The sequence below is a fragment of the Sturnira hondurensis genome, unplaced genomic scaffold (genome assembly GCF_014824575.4).
Source record: "Sturnira hondurensis isolate 20B ecotype Veracruz unplaced genomic scaffold, ASM1482457v3 Scaffold0002638, whole genome shotgun sequence".
Taxonomy (NCBI): domain Eukaryota; kingdom Metazoa; phylum Chordata; class Mammalia; order Chiroptera; family Phyllostomidae; genus Sturnira; species Sturnira hondurensis.
Window position 1 is genome coordinate 5,089,976 of NW_028075269.1, and position 18,674 is coordinate 5,108,649.

The window sequence follows — 18,674 nt, forward strand, 5'->3', positions numbered from 1 at the left end:
CAGATACTGGTTTGATCTTAAAAACTGGTAACACACAAAATTTCTACCTACTGTAGAAATCAGAATTAGAAGCATTGTAATTGGGTGTTATATGAGGTAGGCTATTATCGTGTCCATCCACATTCAAGACCAGGTTTAGTGACTCTAAAATTAGTACTCTTCTCAAAATTCAGGCTATTTTAACATATTGTATCAAACATCATAGACTTATAACTAAGGCTAAGAGAAATAAAATATATTCAAGCACATCCCTTAAGAAGTAACAGAGCATAAATTTTAACTGAGATCCTCTGAGGTGAAGCTGCCTACTTTCTTAGCTCTCTCCCTATTTGGAAACCAAAGACCAAGCATTATATTAAACATAGCTATCACCACACTCAAGGTACAATTTGGTGATACATCAGTTAAAAGAAAGGAAGAAAACCTTAGAATAGGACTAATAGCTGGGGAGACACAAGTAACTGGCATAAGATAATCAGAGAACAACTCATGATTCTATACAATGAAGTGCAGAATTACTAAGTAAGGATGAAGAAGGTCAGAAGAGACTTTGTGTGGACTGGTATGCTCAGGGAAAAGGTCGCACATTAACTAAGCCGCTGAGAACTTGGGTAATGAAGAGCAGGTGGAGGACATTCTGTTAATTCTAACAGAAAAAAATATGTTTGCTTATTTTTGTGAGGCAGGTAAAAAATATATCCTGATTCAAGCTGAGAGAGTGTACTAGGGAGTGGGAAGAAAGCTGGTGTGGATAAATTAGTTTAACCCAGATAATGAGAATTTTTAATGTCTAATTTTGTTTTACCCATATCTCTACATAACTTTATCAATGCATAGATGTGTCAATATACTTGCTTTTGAGTGTATGGTTTTATTTTTTCCCTTTTTGGCCTCCTTTTCTTACTTTCCTTTTCTATCCAGCCATGTTAAACCACCTACCCATGTTAACAACCTAGCCTGTAGCTTTCTATATATATTTCTCCCTGTTCAAATAATCATAGGATAAATCATAATTTACCATATTGCTGTGTATGAGTTTTGTTTCCAGATTTTGACACCATGATCAATGATGCAATAAAAACCCTGACATATAGGTCATTATTTATGGCTGTGTTGTCTGTATAGACTTCTAAGAGATGGATTATTGGTGAAAAATAGGTTCTAATGCTTCACAGTTTCAAAGCCATGTAGGAAAGAATGCTTTTCCCATATACCCTATAAAAATAGGTGCCATGGCTCCTTCTTATTTTTCCTAATGCAAAAATCTTGAACTTACTCTATCTTAGGAGTTTGGGGAGAACAATGGTTTAAGATGAGATGTTGAGGATCAGAGTAAAAGCACTAACCAGCCACTGTGGAGTGCTAGGGTGGCAGACACTTCAGAGCTTGTTAGGGAATTTGGAGTGAGACCAGGATGGAGTGGCGGTGGAGCAGTCTATGGAAAGGCTGTCGGACCGGTGTCTGCTAGCAGCTTGGCATTTCCAGAAAGGAGATGCTGGACATGGTACCAGAGGGAACAGGGCTAATTAGAATCTGCTTCCCTTCAGCATGCTTAGTCCTGCACAGATTTCTCCTTTACTATGCTTTAACCCGGAACCATACAAGAAGGAAATTCTGAAAAACATAGTTGTAGCTTAGCAAAGTAGATACAAATAGACATGACAAAGCTCATGACTGATGTTTCTAAAAGTACGTAAAATACAAAGATAATACCTATTTATAAACTTCAGTTGAACGACGTTCACTAAGTTGTAGTAAGTCATATACATCTTTCATTATCATTTGTTTACTGTGGTGTACTATATTGTTAGAATTTTTAGAGATGTATATTGTCTTCCCTTGCAATTGCATTCTTATTAGTTTCTTGATTGTCTAATAGTTCTGCTTTTGTATTCAAAGCCATATGGTTTGATGCATAAAATATATGACTGTTATATCGTACTTTTGTATTATACTTTATCTTTACCTAATGTACCTCTCTAATATTTATCCTTCTGATGTGAAATTCCATCTTGACTGATACTGGTATTGTTAGACTTGCTTACTTTTCAGTTTTCATTTACCCGACATTATTTTGCCCAGCACTTTATTACTTTGCCCTAAATATTTTTGTTCTTTTTAAAGTACATATCTTGATTTTAATCAAATATAAATCTTTTATTAGAATAAATGAATCTGTTTACATTTGAAAATTCAGCTGATATGCTTGATTTTATTCATTGTGCTTTGCTTTGAACTTATTATTTATCTCCATTGTTGAGTATGCATTTTCCTTTTCCTTATTTTTCCTGGTTTGATCAAGGTACAATGTATTTCGTATTTTCTCCTTGAACAAATTACAGTTCTTTTGTCATTCATTAAATATTACATTCACTTTTTTCTTGCCCTCATAATCAGGTGCTTTAAAACAAATTGTTTTGTCTGTTAAAATACTTACTTCTATTTGCTTCTTGTTTGAACCTCTCCTCAAGAAAAGAATGTTTGAAGATTATTTGCACTGTCCACTTTTCCTTTCTCATTCTCCCATTCCTCATTTTATTTCTATAACATTTCCCCCTACTTGATTTGTTGAGAGAATTAATAACTAATAAAAATTATTTTATAGTGTTTCCTTTCTTTTCAATATTTTAATAGCTCTATAATAAGTATCCCTGGAGAAAGTATGTTATTATCCACCTGAGTTTAAATAGACCAGTAAATAGGTGAATATAGCACACTATCATATTTATTTTTATCTTATCTTGAGGTCTTTCAGTTGATTCATCTCTTTTTTAGTAGAGTCCTTAAATGTTTAATCAAACAAATTATGTATGCTTAAGAATAATTTATATCTTCTCTGGGTATGTGATTCTGGGATGAAGTCACTTTTATCACTCTGACATCAGTCTCTTTCCTGTTTTTCTTAGTCAATATTTTAATGACTCCCAAGTGACAAAATCTAAGTTGGAGATTGGAAACTATAGTCGCTAGATTTAACAGGCAAAATTTCCTGAAAGGGACCATATGCAAATTCCTTGTTTTTATAGTGCAAAATGTAACACTATAAAAATTTTCCAAATGTTCAATCATTGTTTTACAATAAAACACCACAAACTTGGAAGGCTTAGAAGTGGGCTTATATAACCATTTGCTTTCTATTCTTAAGTAATTGCAAAGATGTACTGTTTCTTCTTGCATAAAGCTTGCAAAGACTAAAAATATATATCCTGGCTGAATTCGGCACATAGATTTCAAATATATATATTTTTAAATATACTGCAAAAATATGTAGCTTTCTCCTATTACTTTTAGAAATTATATGAAGGGAGGAAGGAGAACATTCCACAAGGTGGGGCAAAAGTAGGTTTACAAATGTTTGTATGAAAAATAATATAATAATTAGTAATACAAGAATAAGCTCTGTGTTGTTCATCCTTACAACTATAAATCTAATTTTACTCCACCCTGTAAGATATAAAATATGATTGTTGAAAGTCTTCCAAAGTGATGTAATATAATCAATTATTCAATGATGATAATCTAGATATCTTAGATTTACTTAAATGAACACAAAGGCTATAAGTGACATACTGGTTATTGACACAAAAATGGTTTCAAGTTGCCAATACTGCTTTTAAGGTAAATACAATGCTATCTCATTAGTTAAGTAATTAATTCAATCATGTTTTCATCCTATAACTTTTGCTTTGGCAAACTTATTTCTCTTTATGGTATTATAGTGTCTAATTTCAGACTCTACGCAAGTTCAGATCCCCACAAAGTTTCTTTTTTGTAGATTGAATCAGGGGATTTTCTGTACTATTTCCATTATGTTCCTTCAGAAGAGAAGGAGTAATAACCCTTGTAAAACCAGCCACAAAGACTGTATTTATGAAGCAGGAGTACATAAAACTCTCTTCAGGCAGACAAGAATCCTAGAATATGAGGGGTGGAACCGACCTTAAGGATCATCTGTCTAATCCACACTTGACAGCATGCCAGTTTACACAGCAGGGTACATTTTTAGGCTCTAAACTGCCCCAAACAATGCCCTCCTTCTAAATTTCTTTGCTGGATTAAAAAGGAAGCCTCTGTGGCAAAGTGCTGGGACTTTTTTCAATTTTATTTCTTCTTGTTTTTTAAAAAATATTATATTTATTTATCCTTAGAGAGAGGGGGAGGGAAGGAGAAAGAGTGGGAGAGAAACATCAATGTGTGGTTGCCTCTCATGTGTCCCCTGCTGGGGACCTGGCCTGCAACCCAGGCATGTGCCCTGACTGGGAATCAAACCACAGTCCTTTGGTTTGCAGGCCCTTTTTCAATTTTAAGTCTGAGCTATCACTGGATTAAAATGGCATGATGGTTATTTTGTATCCAGATCATTTTTAAATACTTGCTATCGTTTTGCACTTTGGCTTTACACTTATTATTCATTCTAACATAATTAATATATAGTTGATGATTAATGTGACCACATAACTTACTGTCCAAACCAGGAAACTTTTAAAAGTTTCAGGTTATTAATTACACTGTGACAAAAGACAACCCAGAATATAAGTTCCCTTTAAAAATGAATACAGAATAAGCTTAAAATATTGGTAAGCAAAATGAAAAAAATCAATATCTCCTCCATGCGTGCTTAGCTATATTTTGAGTTATCGTTTATAGATATATCTTATGCTACATAAAATTTTGCAAAAATTATCCCACTGCAATATTCTTCACAGTCTGCTTTTATTAATAAACAATGCATAAGAAACCTTTATTCTGGTAAATAACGTTCATGCATACTCTCTTTTAAAAACATTGCTCAGCATTACATTGTTAGTCTCTGGAAGAATGACAAGCCAGCGAGCATATTCCTTGCTCCAGCTGGACTGGTTATGTTCAAATAGAGAACACGAGCGTTCACAACCACTCAGGCTTCTCAAGAGCCAAGAACATACTATCTCGGAAAAGTAAATAGGTTACTGTAAGAGCTACCTTCATCTCACCTTGCTACTGGCAAACACTCAAGCAATCAACACAGCACAGTCCCAGATCAGTCAGCCAGGGCCATCGAGCTATCAGAAGCCTGTAGCCATCCATACACAGCTAGCACCACCCCACCCAGAGCACGGGCTGAGAATCAGCTCTGCTCAAAATCATACCAATTCATCCAAATGTAGCATAGTGGCTGGTATGGCCCGAGTTATCAGTTTAAGTGCTTACTTCCTCCACTCCCAACTGAGCAGACATAGAAAATAAATCAGTGATTATTATGTTCTTAGATTTTTCAAAGAAACTTTGAAACCACACCAAAGCTGTCTTTATTAAATTATGTGCCTGGCAGAAATAAAATCACAAAGCATTGCAAAACCACAGTCTTGCATGTTAATGTTGAAAGGCAATTAATATACGGAATTTGTGTGTCTTATTAGACTCCTTTAACAAATAAAAAGGAATAAATAAGGATCAAGTAAATATGTGTTTGATTAGCTTTTATGTGTCAAACCATCTTTTAGGGACTGTGACAAAGAGAAAAATAAGTCAGCACAAAGTCTTCCTTAAAGTATTTTTTCTGAACTAAGAGAAAAGTCTGAGCCCACTTTCAAAAGCTTATATGCAGGGTAGGACAAAAGTAGGTTTACCGTTGTGAGTACATGAAACAAAGTTGTCATTATTATTATTATTATTATTTGGTAATCATTGTATTATTTTCTATATTAACAAATGTAAACCTACCTTTGTCCCACCCTGTAAATATAAAGCATGCTAGAAAACATAGTAAAAAAGAGCCATGAAATAGTGTTATTAGTAATCTATAGGAAAAAATTCACATCTGACGGACTATAGTGGATGGATGTGGATAAAGGAAAGCTTCATCCTGGAAATGGCATTGCTCTGGGGCCTTGAAGGATGGGTACAGGTTCAGAAAACCTATGAGCAAGACAAAAGTTTCAGGATGAGGATTCCAAGTAGAAGAAACAGCAGCAGCAAAAGCAGAGAGGCCTATGGGGGTAAAAAAAAAACACTATAGGATCACAAGAGTTTGTAGAGAGTCTCAGAAATATGATTGACAAATGCGGAGAGTGGGTCATGGAGCTCCCTGACTGGTAGAACAATGAAAATGGACTTGATTCTACAGGCAACTTGGAGAAATAATTATTGATTTTGGCAGGGACATAAGATACAAACTTGTTTAATCCATCATCACCTACTTTGCTCCACTCATCTGTCCTCTCTTGATGCTATCTTCTTAAGCAAATTATTTTGTGTTCCTGTCTCTTCAAAATATTATGTGATGAGACCATGTCAGGCCAGATTCAAAGAAGCTGGAGGCTGGTCTTCTATGGCTTTCTCCGAGTCCCACCTCCGTCAGAAACGCTGTTTCAGAAGGCTTCTCCGAGCGTGCAGTCGGAGTACCTGCAGGACTAATCTGCTTAATTCTGTTCTTGTACTGTCTCCTGTGTCCAGGAAACATAGACTTTGGGGGAAGCAATTTTTAAATTGTATTCCACCCTCTCATTTATCCCAGCTGTGTTTGTTTTCTTTCTAAGAGCTTGTATGTGGCTTTAATATGGTATGGAGAGCAAACCAGAACCAAAAAAATAATTAATATATGAATACTAATATATAAAAGTATAAACATATTTAAATATTTATATAAAATATTTAATATATTTTTCTTGGCTTTATAAAATAAAGAAGACAGTGCTTGGGGTACTGAACAAGCATTTTTCTGGAAGTCATGTAAAAATGTTAACTTCATTCCTTTTTTACTTATTCATTAGTAAGCATTTATTAAGCTTGTGTGGCAGGAACTATACTGGTCTCTGGAGGAACAGATACTCTACACTTAATTGTTTTTTAGGGAGACCAGAGTCTCCCTTAATAACATCTCCCAGGGAGATTGGACTCTCTCCTCTGTTCCTTACTCTCTGCAGACGAAACCATTACCAACATGACTTGGCTCTTTCATTTCAGCCATTAGTACCTTACATAACTGAGTTCTACAAAGCAAATGACTGCAAAGAGAATTTCTATCTCTATTTCTGTCTCCACTTAGGCAAGGAGAAGCAGACCTGGCAATTTCCATTTCAATTAAGCCAGACATTCAAGACACAAAAAGATTCTGACAGAACTCCCTCAGTACGTACCATAGAGCACAGTCCAGGGAAACTCACATTGCCTAAGCTATGGGTCATATATCAGAGTTTATTTTTTACATTGTTTATATTTATTATATATTTAAGTATAATTGGTAACAATATTATATTCGTCTCAGGTGTCCAATATAGTGATTCGACATTTATATACTTAACAATGGGATCACTAAATCGAGTCTAGTAATCATGTCACCCTGCAGTTATCACACTATTATCAACCACATTCGTTTCACATTTGCACCCATCAAAGGGATAAAGAGCCTCCTGGTGATGTGAAGACCGGAGTCACTGCATCTCTGGGATGTGCCAGCTAGCACAGGGCCTGATAAATCACTCACCTGCGAGAACAGGAGACAGGTGTGGAGCTGTGGGTGGGCGAAAGCAGCAGAAACCTCAACAAGAAAATAAAAAGCCAGGATGCAAGGCTGAAAAAGAAAGAAAAACTGGACTTGGACTTGTAGAAAGACAGATGTGGAGGCAGTTTAAAGATGCGTGTATAATACATGGAAGTCAATACATAGATATGATTTGTGGAAAGTATGAAAATGATAGAAAAATGGGAAGATATTACAAAATAAACCGTAATTCTAACTTGCAAGAGTAATTATTCTGGACATTTTGATGGGTTTTTTTCATTCTTAATTTTCCCATTTTGTCAATCACAGTCAAGATCATACTATATATGGTGTTATTTTCTCTCACTGAAAGGTATACCAAACACATATTTTCTCATTGTTAAAGTCTGAAGATGTTTGAAACCAAAAATAGTAAGAAGAAGCAACCCAACGATCAGTTTGGCCTTCCCTAAAGAGGCTATTTAACATCGATTCCTAATCTTTCTACAATGGAGATGTCAGTATCAAAATATTTCCTTTCATCAGAGCAGAGAAAGACTTATCTTTTAGGAAGGTTTTGCTCAACTCCCTCTTTCTGCACTCCCCACTTTCAAAACATACACACTCTCTCTTTACTCACACACACATACACACACGCAACATTTCCTTATCTTTGCATCGCCTTTCCTGTAAAGCAGATGGTGCTTTAAATTCCTAGGCCCCTCACAAAGCTGTTCCTCTAGCAATCTTCCCTAAAACATTGATTTTAAAACCAGCAAAGATGTTCTTTGAATTCCCTGCTAGTCAATCTGTCGGTCCAGCCTAAAATGTTTCCAATTAAAAGCAATCAGCGAAATGAGAAGACAATGCAATCGTAACTGTAGTGTAGAGGCTAGGATGCAATGGTGGTAGAAATAATACAAAACTACTTTTTTTTGTGGGGAACTCATTTCCAAAGTGGTTTGCCTTCTTAACCCATTTCTAGCTCCAGCACACATCCCCCTGCCTCCTGCTGGGTTACGGAGGATGGGGATCGCTGGAGAAAATCAGACATCTACAGAAACAAGAGGATCTAGAAAACTGAACGTAGTACCTTGGCCTGACAGTGTAGAGCAGAATCAGAGCTTTTTAATTCCTGCAACTATTCCTCCTGATCAAGAATTGAATTCATGTTCACATTCCAAAAATATTTTTTCTAATCCTGTGATTAAGAAAGGTTTTAAAAAGAAAATCAGATACTAAGAAATCGTAATTATAATAACAGCTAGTACTTATTGGACACTAATTTTCTGCTGTGAAATACTTATGAAATACATAAGCTAATTTAATCTTCACCTATGAAGATTGGGCTGTATTAGAATCCAATGAATTGTTGAGTTGTATTAGAATTTTATTAACTGCAAACAAACAAAACATAAAAACACTCTCAGGGAAATTATTTATTGCTTTCTGTTTTAGGGCCCTCTCCTATTAAATCTCTGTAAAATGAGCTTTTTGTGGAGACAGTCTGGGGTTTGTTCTAGATCTTCAGTTGCAGATAAACTCAATTGGAGTTTGTTCTTCTTAACCAAGTATTTCTTCATTGCCTGCATACTGAGCTCTTACTGATTGCTCAGTATGTTCCTTCTGGAAGGACCATTATCCTTCATTAAGGGAGACTGCACATTCTCTGCTACGCATCCCACAGAGCAGAATCCAATTTCGCTCTTCTTGCTTCCAATGAACTCAGGCCCAACCACTGAAAACTCAAGAGAGACTCTGAGTCCGAACCACCAGCCCGAGCCGTGTGCACATACAGAATACCATGAGCAATAGTAAATTATAGATTTGAGTCTGTAGTTTCATAGTGGTTTGTGTTACGCAGCCATATTAACCCAGAACATCATCTTATTTAAACCTACATTCCCTTTGCTGTCCTTGTATCATACACCACAGGTGACATAAAAAACTCTCTCATGGGAAACCAACCTATTTGAGGTTCTACAAATGTTGAATTTCTGTATCTTACCTGCTTTTATTTGGACCCTTCACCTGATTATGAGTTGATCTCACAAATCGTCAAAACTCAGAAAATCATAGCACTTTTGCTACTCTTTGCTGTTCTCGGCTTCAGTTTCTTTTACAATATTAGAATAATAATATCCTACCTATTTTATAGGAGTTCTATGCGATGAAATGAAGTATTATGGGTAGCTTTTCCCAAACCTCAGCATCTGTAACCAATGGTCCAGTGTCATGATCATGGGATTCAAGGTCATAATAGTTGAAGCAGAAGTGGGGAAACTCGAGTGTAATATGCTAGACATTCAACCATGCTTATCCAATAAAACCATTCTACTTGATAAATGGAGATAATTCATATTTTCCATATTCAAGTTTAAGATGAAAAGAAGAAAAACGTCTTCGCCTCTGAGGATGCGTTCCTCCAAAGAGCCCAGCTTTGCCCTTCGGAAGTGCTAGTGTTTACAGACCAACTTTTAGAAAATTAATGCTTGTGCCCCAGTAGAAACCAGCCTCAAAACTTGAAAAAAGAGAGAATTCCTAGCTGTTTTGGAGATTTGCTGGGACTTATTTACACTCCTTAAGAAGGGTCCTCTCCTGTCTCTCCCAGCAAACCCCGCGCAATTCCCACCCACTCTGCCGCACTGGAGGCAGGGGGTTCGGAATTATTACGCAAGTAGCCACTAAGGGGAGACGGACGGTGGACCGCCCTCCAACGTTGCCATGACAACACTGGGCGCACAGCCTTCGGAGTGATGCGCCCGCTAAAGCAGGTGTCGGATTGCAGTGCGCTCGCGCCTCTTCTGGGATTGCGTGAAGCCAGGGATCCTCTCAGAAAGTCTGGTACTGTTCCTCCGCCTCCCTCTCGGACGGCTTCCTAACCCGGCGGGGACCCACAGAGTGAAAATGGTCCATCATTCAGGCTCGATTCAGTCCTTTAAACAGCAAAAAGGTCAGTTGGAACCGGTCCCCCCTCCCTATCAGTGTCACGTCCCCCTCTGCATGCCCTTGCAGTTGTGTAGGAGCATCCTTTGCAGGCTAATACTACGCAGAGGTGGAGAACTCTGTGAAGATTTTTAAAATTATTCTTTGCTTAATGCCTCTTCACTCTGCATTTGAGATGACTGAATTCTGAGCCTCCGCACAGTCTTTGGGAGAAGTGGAATTCGTCATCTCGGGGACTGGATTTAATGTGAATTTCTGCTAAGACTTGTTCAATGCATTGCAGTAAGCCAGCTGAGTGGGGTTGCCCTACCAGCACTCTGAGGTTTCGAGACAGAAGGATCAGACCATGTTTACCCGTCTGTGATTCGGAAGGCTCATAAGCTTCATACAAGCAAATCTCTTGAGAAGCTTTGACACAGCCCTAGGATAAATGAATTTTTGGAGAATTCAAGAAGTTGGCCTATTGGTGGGGGCTATGAAACTTTTCTTGGAAAACTTTATTTTGACTTTGTCCTATGCTTGATTCTGTTTGAGATTTTTTGTAATCGTTGGTAGATTCCACTTCTAGGAGCTTCATTTTTTCTCTCTGGCATCTAGTTCATGTTTCTCCCTGGGTGCAGTGATGGGAGTCTCTGTGTTCATAGTTGAATCAAGAATTGTTCCAAGTTATCCTCCACACTTTCCAGTCCTTGTTCCATATTTTGTTTAAAAAGAATTTATGGAGTGCATTTATATTGAGGCACATTCCCAGTCTTCTGGAGTTTGTCTGAAACATTTATTGAACAGCAATGTTGCCATTTTATTACATTAGTAATGGTAATTATGCCACACTTGACCATATACTATATGCGATACATGAATTTTGGAATGGTAACTTTGATCATTCAAAGTGAAGTATTTACTTAAATATCCTGTGTCCTACTCTTCCCCCACAGATGCCACATCTATATGTATGTATGTATGTATGTGTGTGCGTGTGTATAAAACTTTGCATGGGGACGTGATTACTAGACATAGTGTAGTAATCACATCATAAATTTGATAAATATTGAATCACTCTATTGTACACCTGAAACTAATATAATATTGTATACCAACTATAATTAAAGAAAGAATACATTATATATGTCAACAGTTGTTTCTATGTAAATATTTGACTTTTTAAAGCAAAACCTGTATAGACACACCAGGGATAATTTAGTAGGGATTCCTGTATTAGGTAGAATACTGGACTGAGTGAGCCTTGAATTTCATAATTTTATGCACTGTTCAAGACCTCTAGGTCCTTGCAAAAATATGTTGGAATTGAAAGTGAGTGGCAGTTGGGTGAGGGATTGGCCAGGTAGGCAAAAATTTCAGCTAGTATACTATCCCACTTCGTATCTAAATGTTCTGAGAAAAATTAAATTGCTTCAAAAGTTGTGTTTTCTTTTTTAAAAAGATTTGGTTTATTTATTTTTAGAGAGAGAAGAAGGGAGAGAGAAAGGGGGAGGAGAAACATCAATGTGTGGTTGCCTCTCAAGCGCCCCCTACTGGGGACCTGGCCCACAACCTAGGCATCTGCCCTGACTAGGACTTGAACTGGCAGCCCTTTGGTTCACAGTCCAGCATTCAGTCCACCGAGCCACACCAGCCAGGTGTGCTGAAAGGTGTGTTTTCTTTAATCATTATTTTAAATACATAGAAGCTTTCAGAATGAAGACAAAGATTATTGGAACTTTGCACTAGCTTATACAATGGATACCTTCCTATAATACATGACTATGACTGATTCATTTCTGAGACCTGGACTTTGAAATGCCACCCCCATGGTGTATTATGTATGGATATGTACTGAATTTTTTTAAAAAACAAATAGTTGCCAACTTTAGACCAACTGTCATTGCTCAGTGTGAGTGATAAAAATTTCTGCTAGTCCTGGCACTCCATATCGTTTCCTTTGTGATGCATTATGAGCCAATATTTTCAAGTCTTTCTTTACTTTTGGCACAAAAGACAACTTTGGCAGAAGGATAAATATGGAGAGGAGGAGGGATACGAAGGCTGTAGCATTAAAGTGGTCCTGCTTGATTCCCTTCTAAGCCTGGAGGGCATTTGTAAAAGACACATCAAAATGAGGATTAGCTATGTTAGTTTTTCAGATAGAAGCAAAACAGTATTCTAAATTCTTTCTGAGCCAGGAGGTGTGAGATAAAACACTTATGCTTTCGACCATAACATTAACCTGAAAACTATACAATAAAGGTAGAGAAAATTCTGTATTAGAACTATGGAATCCTAAATTTTAAGCTTAAAGTGTTTAACTGCTTTGGACTTTGTTTCATGTATAATACAAAAAGATCAAACTCCTGACCCCTTTGGCCTTTTCTGTCTCTCTGCCTATGTCATTTGGGGAGGGGCAGGTGGGACATTTTGACAATGGAGATGATTTCCTCCTGGGCCAGATAAAGTGGAAAGCACTGCTTTTAGTTCACTTTTAGAAAATAATTTAGATGAGTAATCCAGCTTATGGAGATTAATTTTGATTTAAGCAAGTGGGGTTAATGTATTTTTATTTGTATTTTAAAGTTATAACACCTAGAAATAGCCTGAGCTATCCACAAAACACCCTTACTATAAGATTTAAAAATGTCCGGCCCTCAGTTGGAAAACAGACACACTGTATTTAATCTCACTGAAGGTATGGATATTTTTCTGTATACGTATATGTAGTAATCCAGCCCTGGCCCAAACTCCCTCACTGATATTATGCAGTATTTTTCAAAAAATCAAGATAGATGCCAGAATAGTTACCTATACAATGAAATACTATATATAAAGCCATTTTTTCTATTAATTTAATCCATAGTCTTCATTTTCAGCCCTGGATTTTAACTCTCCATTCGTATTTACATGTTCTTTAATATTGCTCATCCTCAGTTACCACTACTGTGAGATGAAGATAATATTTACATTACATTATATTTGTGATGTTTTTAGCAGTTTGGCATAGAACCGGGGCTCAGTAAATTTAGAGAATAATAATAATAATTCTCCTCCCTTCCTTCACCCCCCTCCTCTCTTCCTCTTCCTCCTCCTCTTTCTTCTTGTTCATTCATCTCTTGTTGACTCTTTAGGAGTAAAAGAAATCTTTAATAGTTTCCTTGTAAAGTTTTGCCTTTTTTTGAGTTTACATTTGTTTTTTTATTTTTTTAAATAGATTTTATTGATTATACCATTACAGTTGTTCTGTTCCCCTGCTTCATTCCCCTCCACACTGCACACCCCCCACCACTCCGCCCTTTAGCTTATAACCACATGTCTCAAGTTCTTTAAATTCTATATTTCCCCTACTATTCTTGCCCTCCCCCTATCTATTTTCTACCTACTGTCTATGCTATTTTCTGTACCTTCTCCCCCCTTCTCCTCCTCCCACTCCCCTGTTGCTAACCCTCCATGCGTTCTTCATTTCTATGGTTCCGCTCCTGATCTAGCTGTCCTCTTGGTTTGCTTTTGTTTTAGGTGTGGTTGTTAATAACTATGAGTTTGCTGTCCTTTCACTGTTCATATTTTTCATCTACTTTTAAGTAGATGAAAGGGACATATAAGTCACTTTAACATTTCATATAATAAGGGCTTGGTGATGATGAACTCCTTGAATTTGATCTTATCTGAGAAGCACTTTATCTGTCCTTCCATTCTAAATGAAAGTTTTGCTGGATAAAGCAATCTTGGCTGTAGGTCTTTGGATTTCATGACTTGGAATACTTCTTTCCAAACCCTTCTTGCCTCTAAGGTCTCTTTTGAGAAATCAGCTGACAGTCTGATGGGAGCTCCTTTGTAGGTGACTGTCCCCTTATCTCTTGCTGCTTCTAGGATTCTCTCCTTCATTTTAATCTTGGGCAATGCAATTATGATGTGCCTTTCTTGGTTCCAACTTCTTGGTAATTATGTGTATTCTTTCTTAGTTCCAACTTCTTTGGGACTCTCTGAGCTTCCTGGATTTCCTGGAAGTCTATTTCCTTTGCCAGACTGGGGAAGTTCTCCTTTATTATTTGTTCAAATATGTTTTCCACTCACAGCTGTTTCTTTTCCTCTTCTGGTACCCCTATAATTCGGATGTTGGAACCTTTAAAGATGTCCTGGAGGTTCCTAAACCTCTCCTCGTTTTTTTGAGTTCTTGTTTCTTTATTCTTTTCTGGTTGGATGTTTTGTTCTTCCTTCTTGTCCATTCCATTGATTTGAGTCCCAGTTTCCTTTCCATCACTATTTGTTTCCTGTGCATTTACCTTCATTTCAATTAGTTTAGCTTTCATATGTTCCTCTAATTTGTGACTATAATCAACAAGTTCTGTGAGCATCCTGATCACCAGTATTTTGAACTGTGCATCTGAGAGGTTTGCTATTTCTTGTTCGCTTAGAGTTATTGGCTCTGGGGCTTTGAGTTCTTCTTGAGCCATATTTTGGACTCTCTGTGCCTGTTACGTATGAGGAGCGGAGCTCTAGGCCTTTTATTTACTTTTTAATCAATCAGTTTCTTTCCTTTGGGGTTTATCTTCAGAAAATAGTGGACTACAGACCATCAAAAGACAGCCATGTACAGTAATATTGAGTTACAATCACACACTACCCAAATTATATGCTCATTTCTCAGGAAAACTTCTAAAATTCCCATAGAATAAATTTACATATTCAATTTGTTTTATATTTCTAAGCTTTCATTGCAAGTAAATGGTATGTATTCATTCTCCACTCAGCCTGTTTTTACCAAGTTCTTGCTCTGGGCCCAGCATTGTGCTCAGTGATGGTATCACCAAGAACGCCTATTGCCCTAGAAAGCTCCTTCTGCAGAGAACTTTGTAAAGTAGAAAGTCCGAGAGCTTGGCTAAACACAGTCTTTGTGAGAACTCTAGGCAACTCTATTTTTCTAGAAAGATGTTTACATTTCGTTGCCGCTGCCCGCAGCAGCAAGGTTGGTCGCGAGGTGAGGCGAGGGACTTAAAAGAATGGAGAGGACCATAAGCTCTGCTGGCAAATGGCAACTTTATTCAAGGAACTGCTGGCTTATATGCAGAACTGCAGTCAGTGGCCTGAGAACAATGTTGTTTTACAAAAGTTTGTACACTCCCGAAAGCTATCAAGAGGGCAAGATGTTCTCATATCCTGAGAACATTAGCCCACAGATAACAGTGTCCTCATGACTATCACTTTCTTGGAACATGACGCATATGCCAAGATCTTGTTCTTTCCTTCAAGGCTGAGAAGGAGAAGGTCCAGAAGATGTCAAGATACCCGCCGGCTCCAGGGACCAGAAACCAAGTCCCTCCACCATTTTCACAGTGGGGGACTCTGTCCTTGGTCCCCTGCGGCCTGGCGGGCTCCCACATTTCGTTTCTTGGCAATGCAGGTTACATTGTGTTTTCTGAAGAGGACATCCACACACAGGGGAACAAAAGTAGGGTTGCAGTTAGTTGTGCAGAAAATCATACAATAATTAATAAATGATAATATAAGAATAAACCGTTATACATAATCAAAACTGTAAACCTACTTTTGCCCCACCCTGTGTATTTTTGAATTTTTATTACACTTTAATTAAATTCTAGGCTGTTTTAATAAGAAGTTCATTAAGTTAGGAAGTAAAAGCGAGAATTTCTGGAGGACGGGCAGTGGGGGAGCAGCTTATTTCTGAAGTCCCGGGGATAAATAGGAGAGTGTTATGCTTACAGACAGCAGCGAGTGTGTGTTTGCCTTTCCCTTAGTACATACGGGAGAAAAACATTAGCGGGCAAATCAGCAGTGATTTCTGGTGCAAGTCCAACTGCGCTTCCTAGCCTGGCTTCCTCTGTTTCACTTGATTTATGATGGGTTCATGTGTCATACGAGTGAGAAAAGGACAGTGCTAGTTGTGCCTTCTGGTAGCTGTTGTTTACCCATACATCTAGCAAGAATTTTAGTGAAGCCAGAGGTCACATCAAACACAGCCTGTCCTAAAAGGCTTGGGTTTAACGGGATCAGCTGAAGTTGTCAAGTGATTTATTATCATCCTGGAGGACATTTATTTAAACATGAAAAGAGCGCTTTTAATAATTTCACAGTCAATACTTTGTACTCACGTAAGTCTTTTAAGAATAATAGCCTTTACACTTGGAGATTTATAGAGTATAAAATACTTTTCATTCACTTTTTCTCAGAATAAGTCATCTGCTATTGCAGGTGCACACCTGTAAAACTTCTTAGCAATCTTTCTGCTTTGTGTTTAGTTTCTAACTCATAAGACCCAGAAGGGATGGTGTTAGGAGAAATACATGGTTTCCGAATCTCTGATATACCCTTTTTCAGGCTCCTTTGCCCCTTCCTGATATCTGGGTGGTCTACAACCTGCACATACTCTTACCAGGTAAAACCAGAAAAAAAAAAACTGAAGCCGTTACAGAAACTCATCTGCACATGTGTATTAACTCTCCCTGATATTTTGGCAGTTTATTCTCTTATTGATGACTAATAAAAGAAGGCATTGTTCTTGTTATAATAATTCCTAGCTGTATAGAAAAAAATTACCCATTGATAATCCCTAGGTAAGGGCCAGCAAAACCATGGAAGAGAATGTAGATACAGTTCAATCCCCAGAGAAAATACATATATCTGGGACTATTTCTTTAAAAATCTTGCATATCTTAAATGGCTCAGAGCAAATGCTGTATTTTTTCAAAGTAAGAACAACTGATGTTTAAAAGGATGACTTTAGATTAGCAAAAATAGTATTAATTATATGATAGATATATACTGTCTACTTAGGGATGAAGAAAAATGGTCAAGTTTAGAAAAAAACTTGATCCCAAGTAATTGTAATGTAAATAGGTGCATACTTTAAAGCTATCTTGAAGTAAAACATCACACTTCTTGAGGGTTATTAGGAGCTGACATTTTCAATGAATCTAGATTTCAAAATTATATTCTGCACATGGATGTTACTGAAAATTTGGAGGCCAGTATGATTATGTAAATCAAGTTACCAAAACAAACCTTTAAAGAGCACAAGCATTCAAATTATGTATGCTTTTTCTCATGATTATATTGGTATTTTATAACTATGCTACCATTTAGGAACTATTGATGTAAGATTTGTGGATTAGCGTTAAGTTGTTGAACCTTGATGAGAAGACCTTTGACTCAAAGTTCCCCGTGAATGAACCCTGTAGCTTTGGGTGTTTGTCTTTTCTGAGCCATAGATTTCTTATTCAAAAATTTGGAATTATGATCATTATCTCTCAAAATTGTAGTGGAGAAACAATAATAATCTCAACAACAAAAACAGCAGTAACAGTTAATGTAGTGTGAGCACTACTTATTAGCAACTGTCTCCAAAGCTTTAAAGTACACTGCATTATTTCATATTCACTGACGCTTTAGTAGTTACATAGATCATGTTTCCTATTCTCAGGGGGAAGGAATCAAGTTTAGATGTTACATGCACTGGCAAGTCAGCCCTTAATGATTGATGGAGCTGGGGTTTGACCCAGCTATACAGACCTATGTACATGCATGTAGTACTGTGAAACTATAAGTGCAGCGTGTTTCTCATACTAACTATACTACCACACCCTTCCTTTTCAAAATTTGATGAGGTTCCTAAACAGGGGTTTTTGTCTTGCCTCATTTACTGAACACTTTAGTAAATGAGTTATTAAACCTTAGGGAAGAGCTCTCGGACTTTGTCTGCAGTTGTTCTTTCCTGACCCTTGTCGCTACCCTAAATGCTCTTAGTTCTTTATCTTTTAGTTCCTTTTTTTTTCTTTTTTACTGTATAACATTTTGCAAAGCCAGGGGCTTTGGTGAATATCTCAAATGTCTTTTTTGACGTGAAATACATGGCAATATTTTATAGCTCTCTTGATTTATGTAAAGAGAAGAGGTGCCTAGGTTTGTATTTTTGTATAATTCGCTGTTATAATTTAAAGTCACTGTGAAAAAGGCAGTGTGTGAAATGAAAAGTAGGGCTGTGGAGTCATATGAAATTAATTGTGTTTGAACCTTAAGACTATTACACAGTGAGTGATCATGACAAGCTAAGGAATTTCAGTAGCTTTATGTTCCCCTCTGTATGCGATCAGAATAATAGGTGCTATTATTAAATGCTTCTCCTTTGCCAGCCACTGTTTAAACTGCTTTATTTATAGTAACCCACTTAATCATAAAAAGAAACTCTATTAATGTCAATCCGTAGATGAGGAAACTGAAGGACAGAAAAGTTAAGCAAGTGTTCAGGCTCACTACTAGGAGTGAT

General features: G+C 37.1%; 1 protein-coding gene across 3 annotated transcripts in view; it reads left to right on the forward strand.

Moving 5' to 3' along the window:
- Positions 1 to 18,674, forward strand: part of ANO3 (anoctamin 3) — a 292,127-nt gene that overhangs the window by 77,745 nt on the left and 195,708 nt on the right. Inside the window, exon 1 of one of the 3 annotated variants that reach the window (XM_037040411.1) lies at positions 10,214 to 10,415. The exons of the other annotated variants lie outside the window; for them this stretch is intronic. Within the exon in view, the coding sequence (XP_036896306.1) occupies positions 10,370 to 10,415 (46 nt within the window). The 5' untranslated portion in view covers positions 10,214 to 10,369. Of the gene's footprint in view, positions 1 to 10,213; positions 10,416 to 18,674 lie in introns of those variants that run through there. 3 annotated transcript variants of the gene reach the window in all.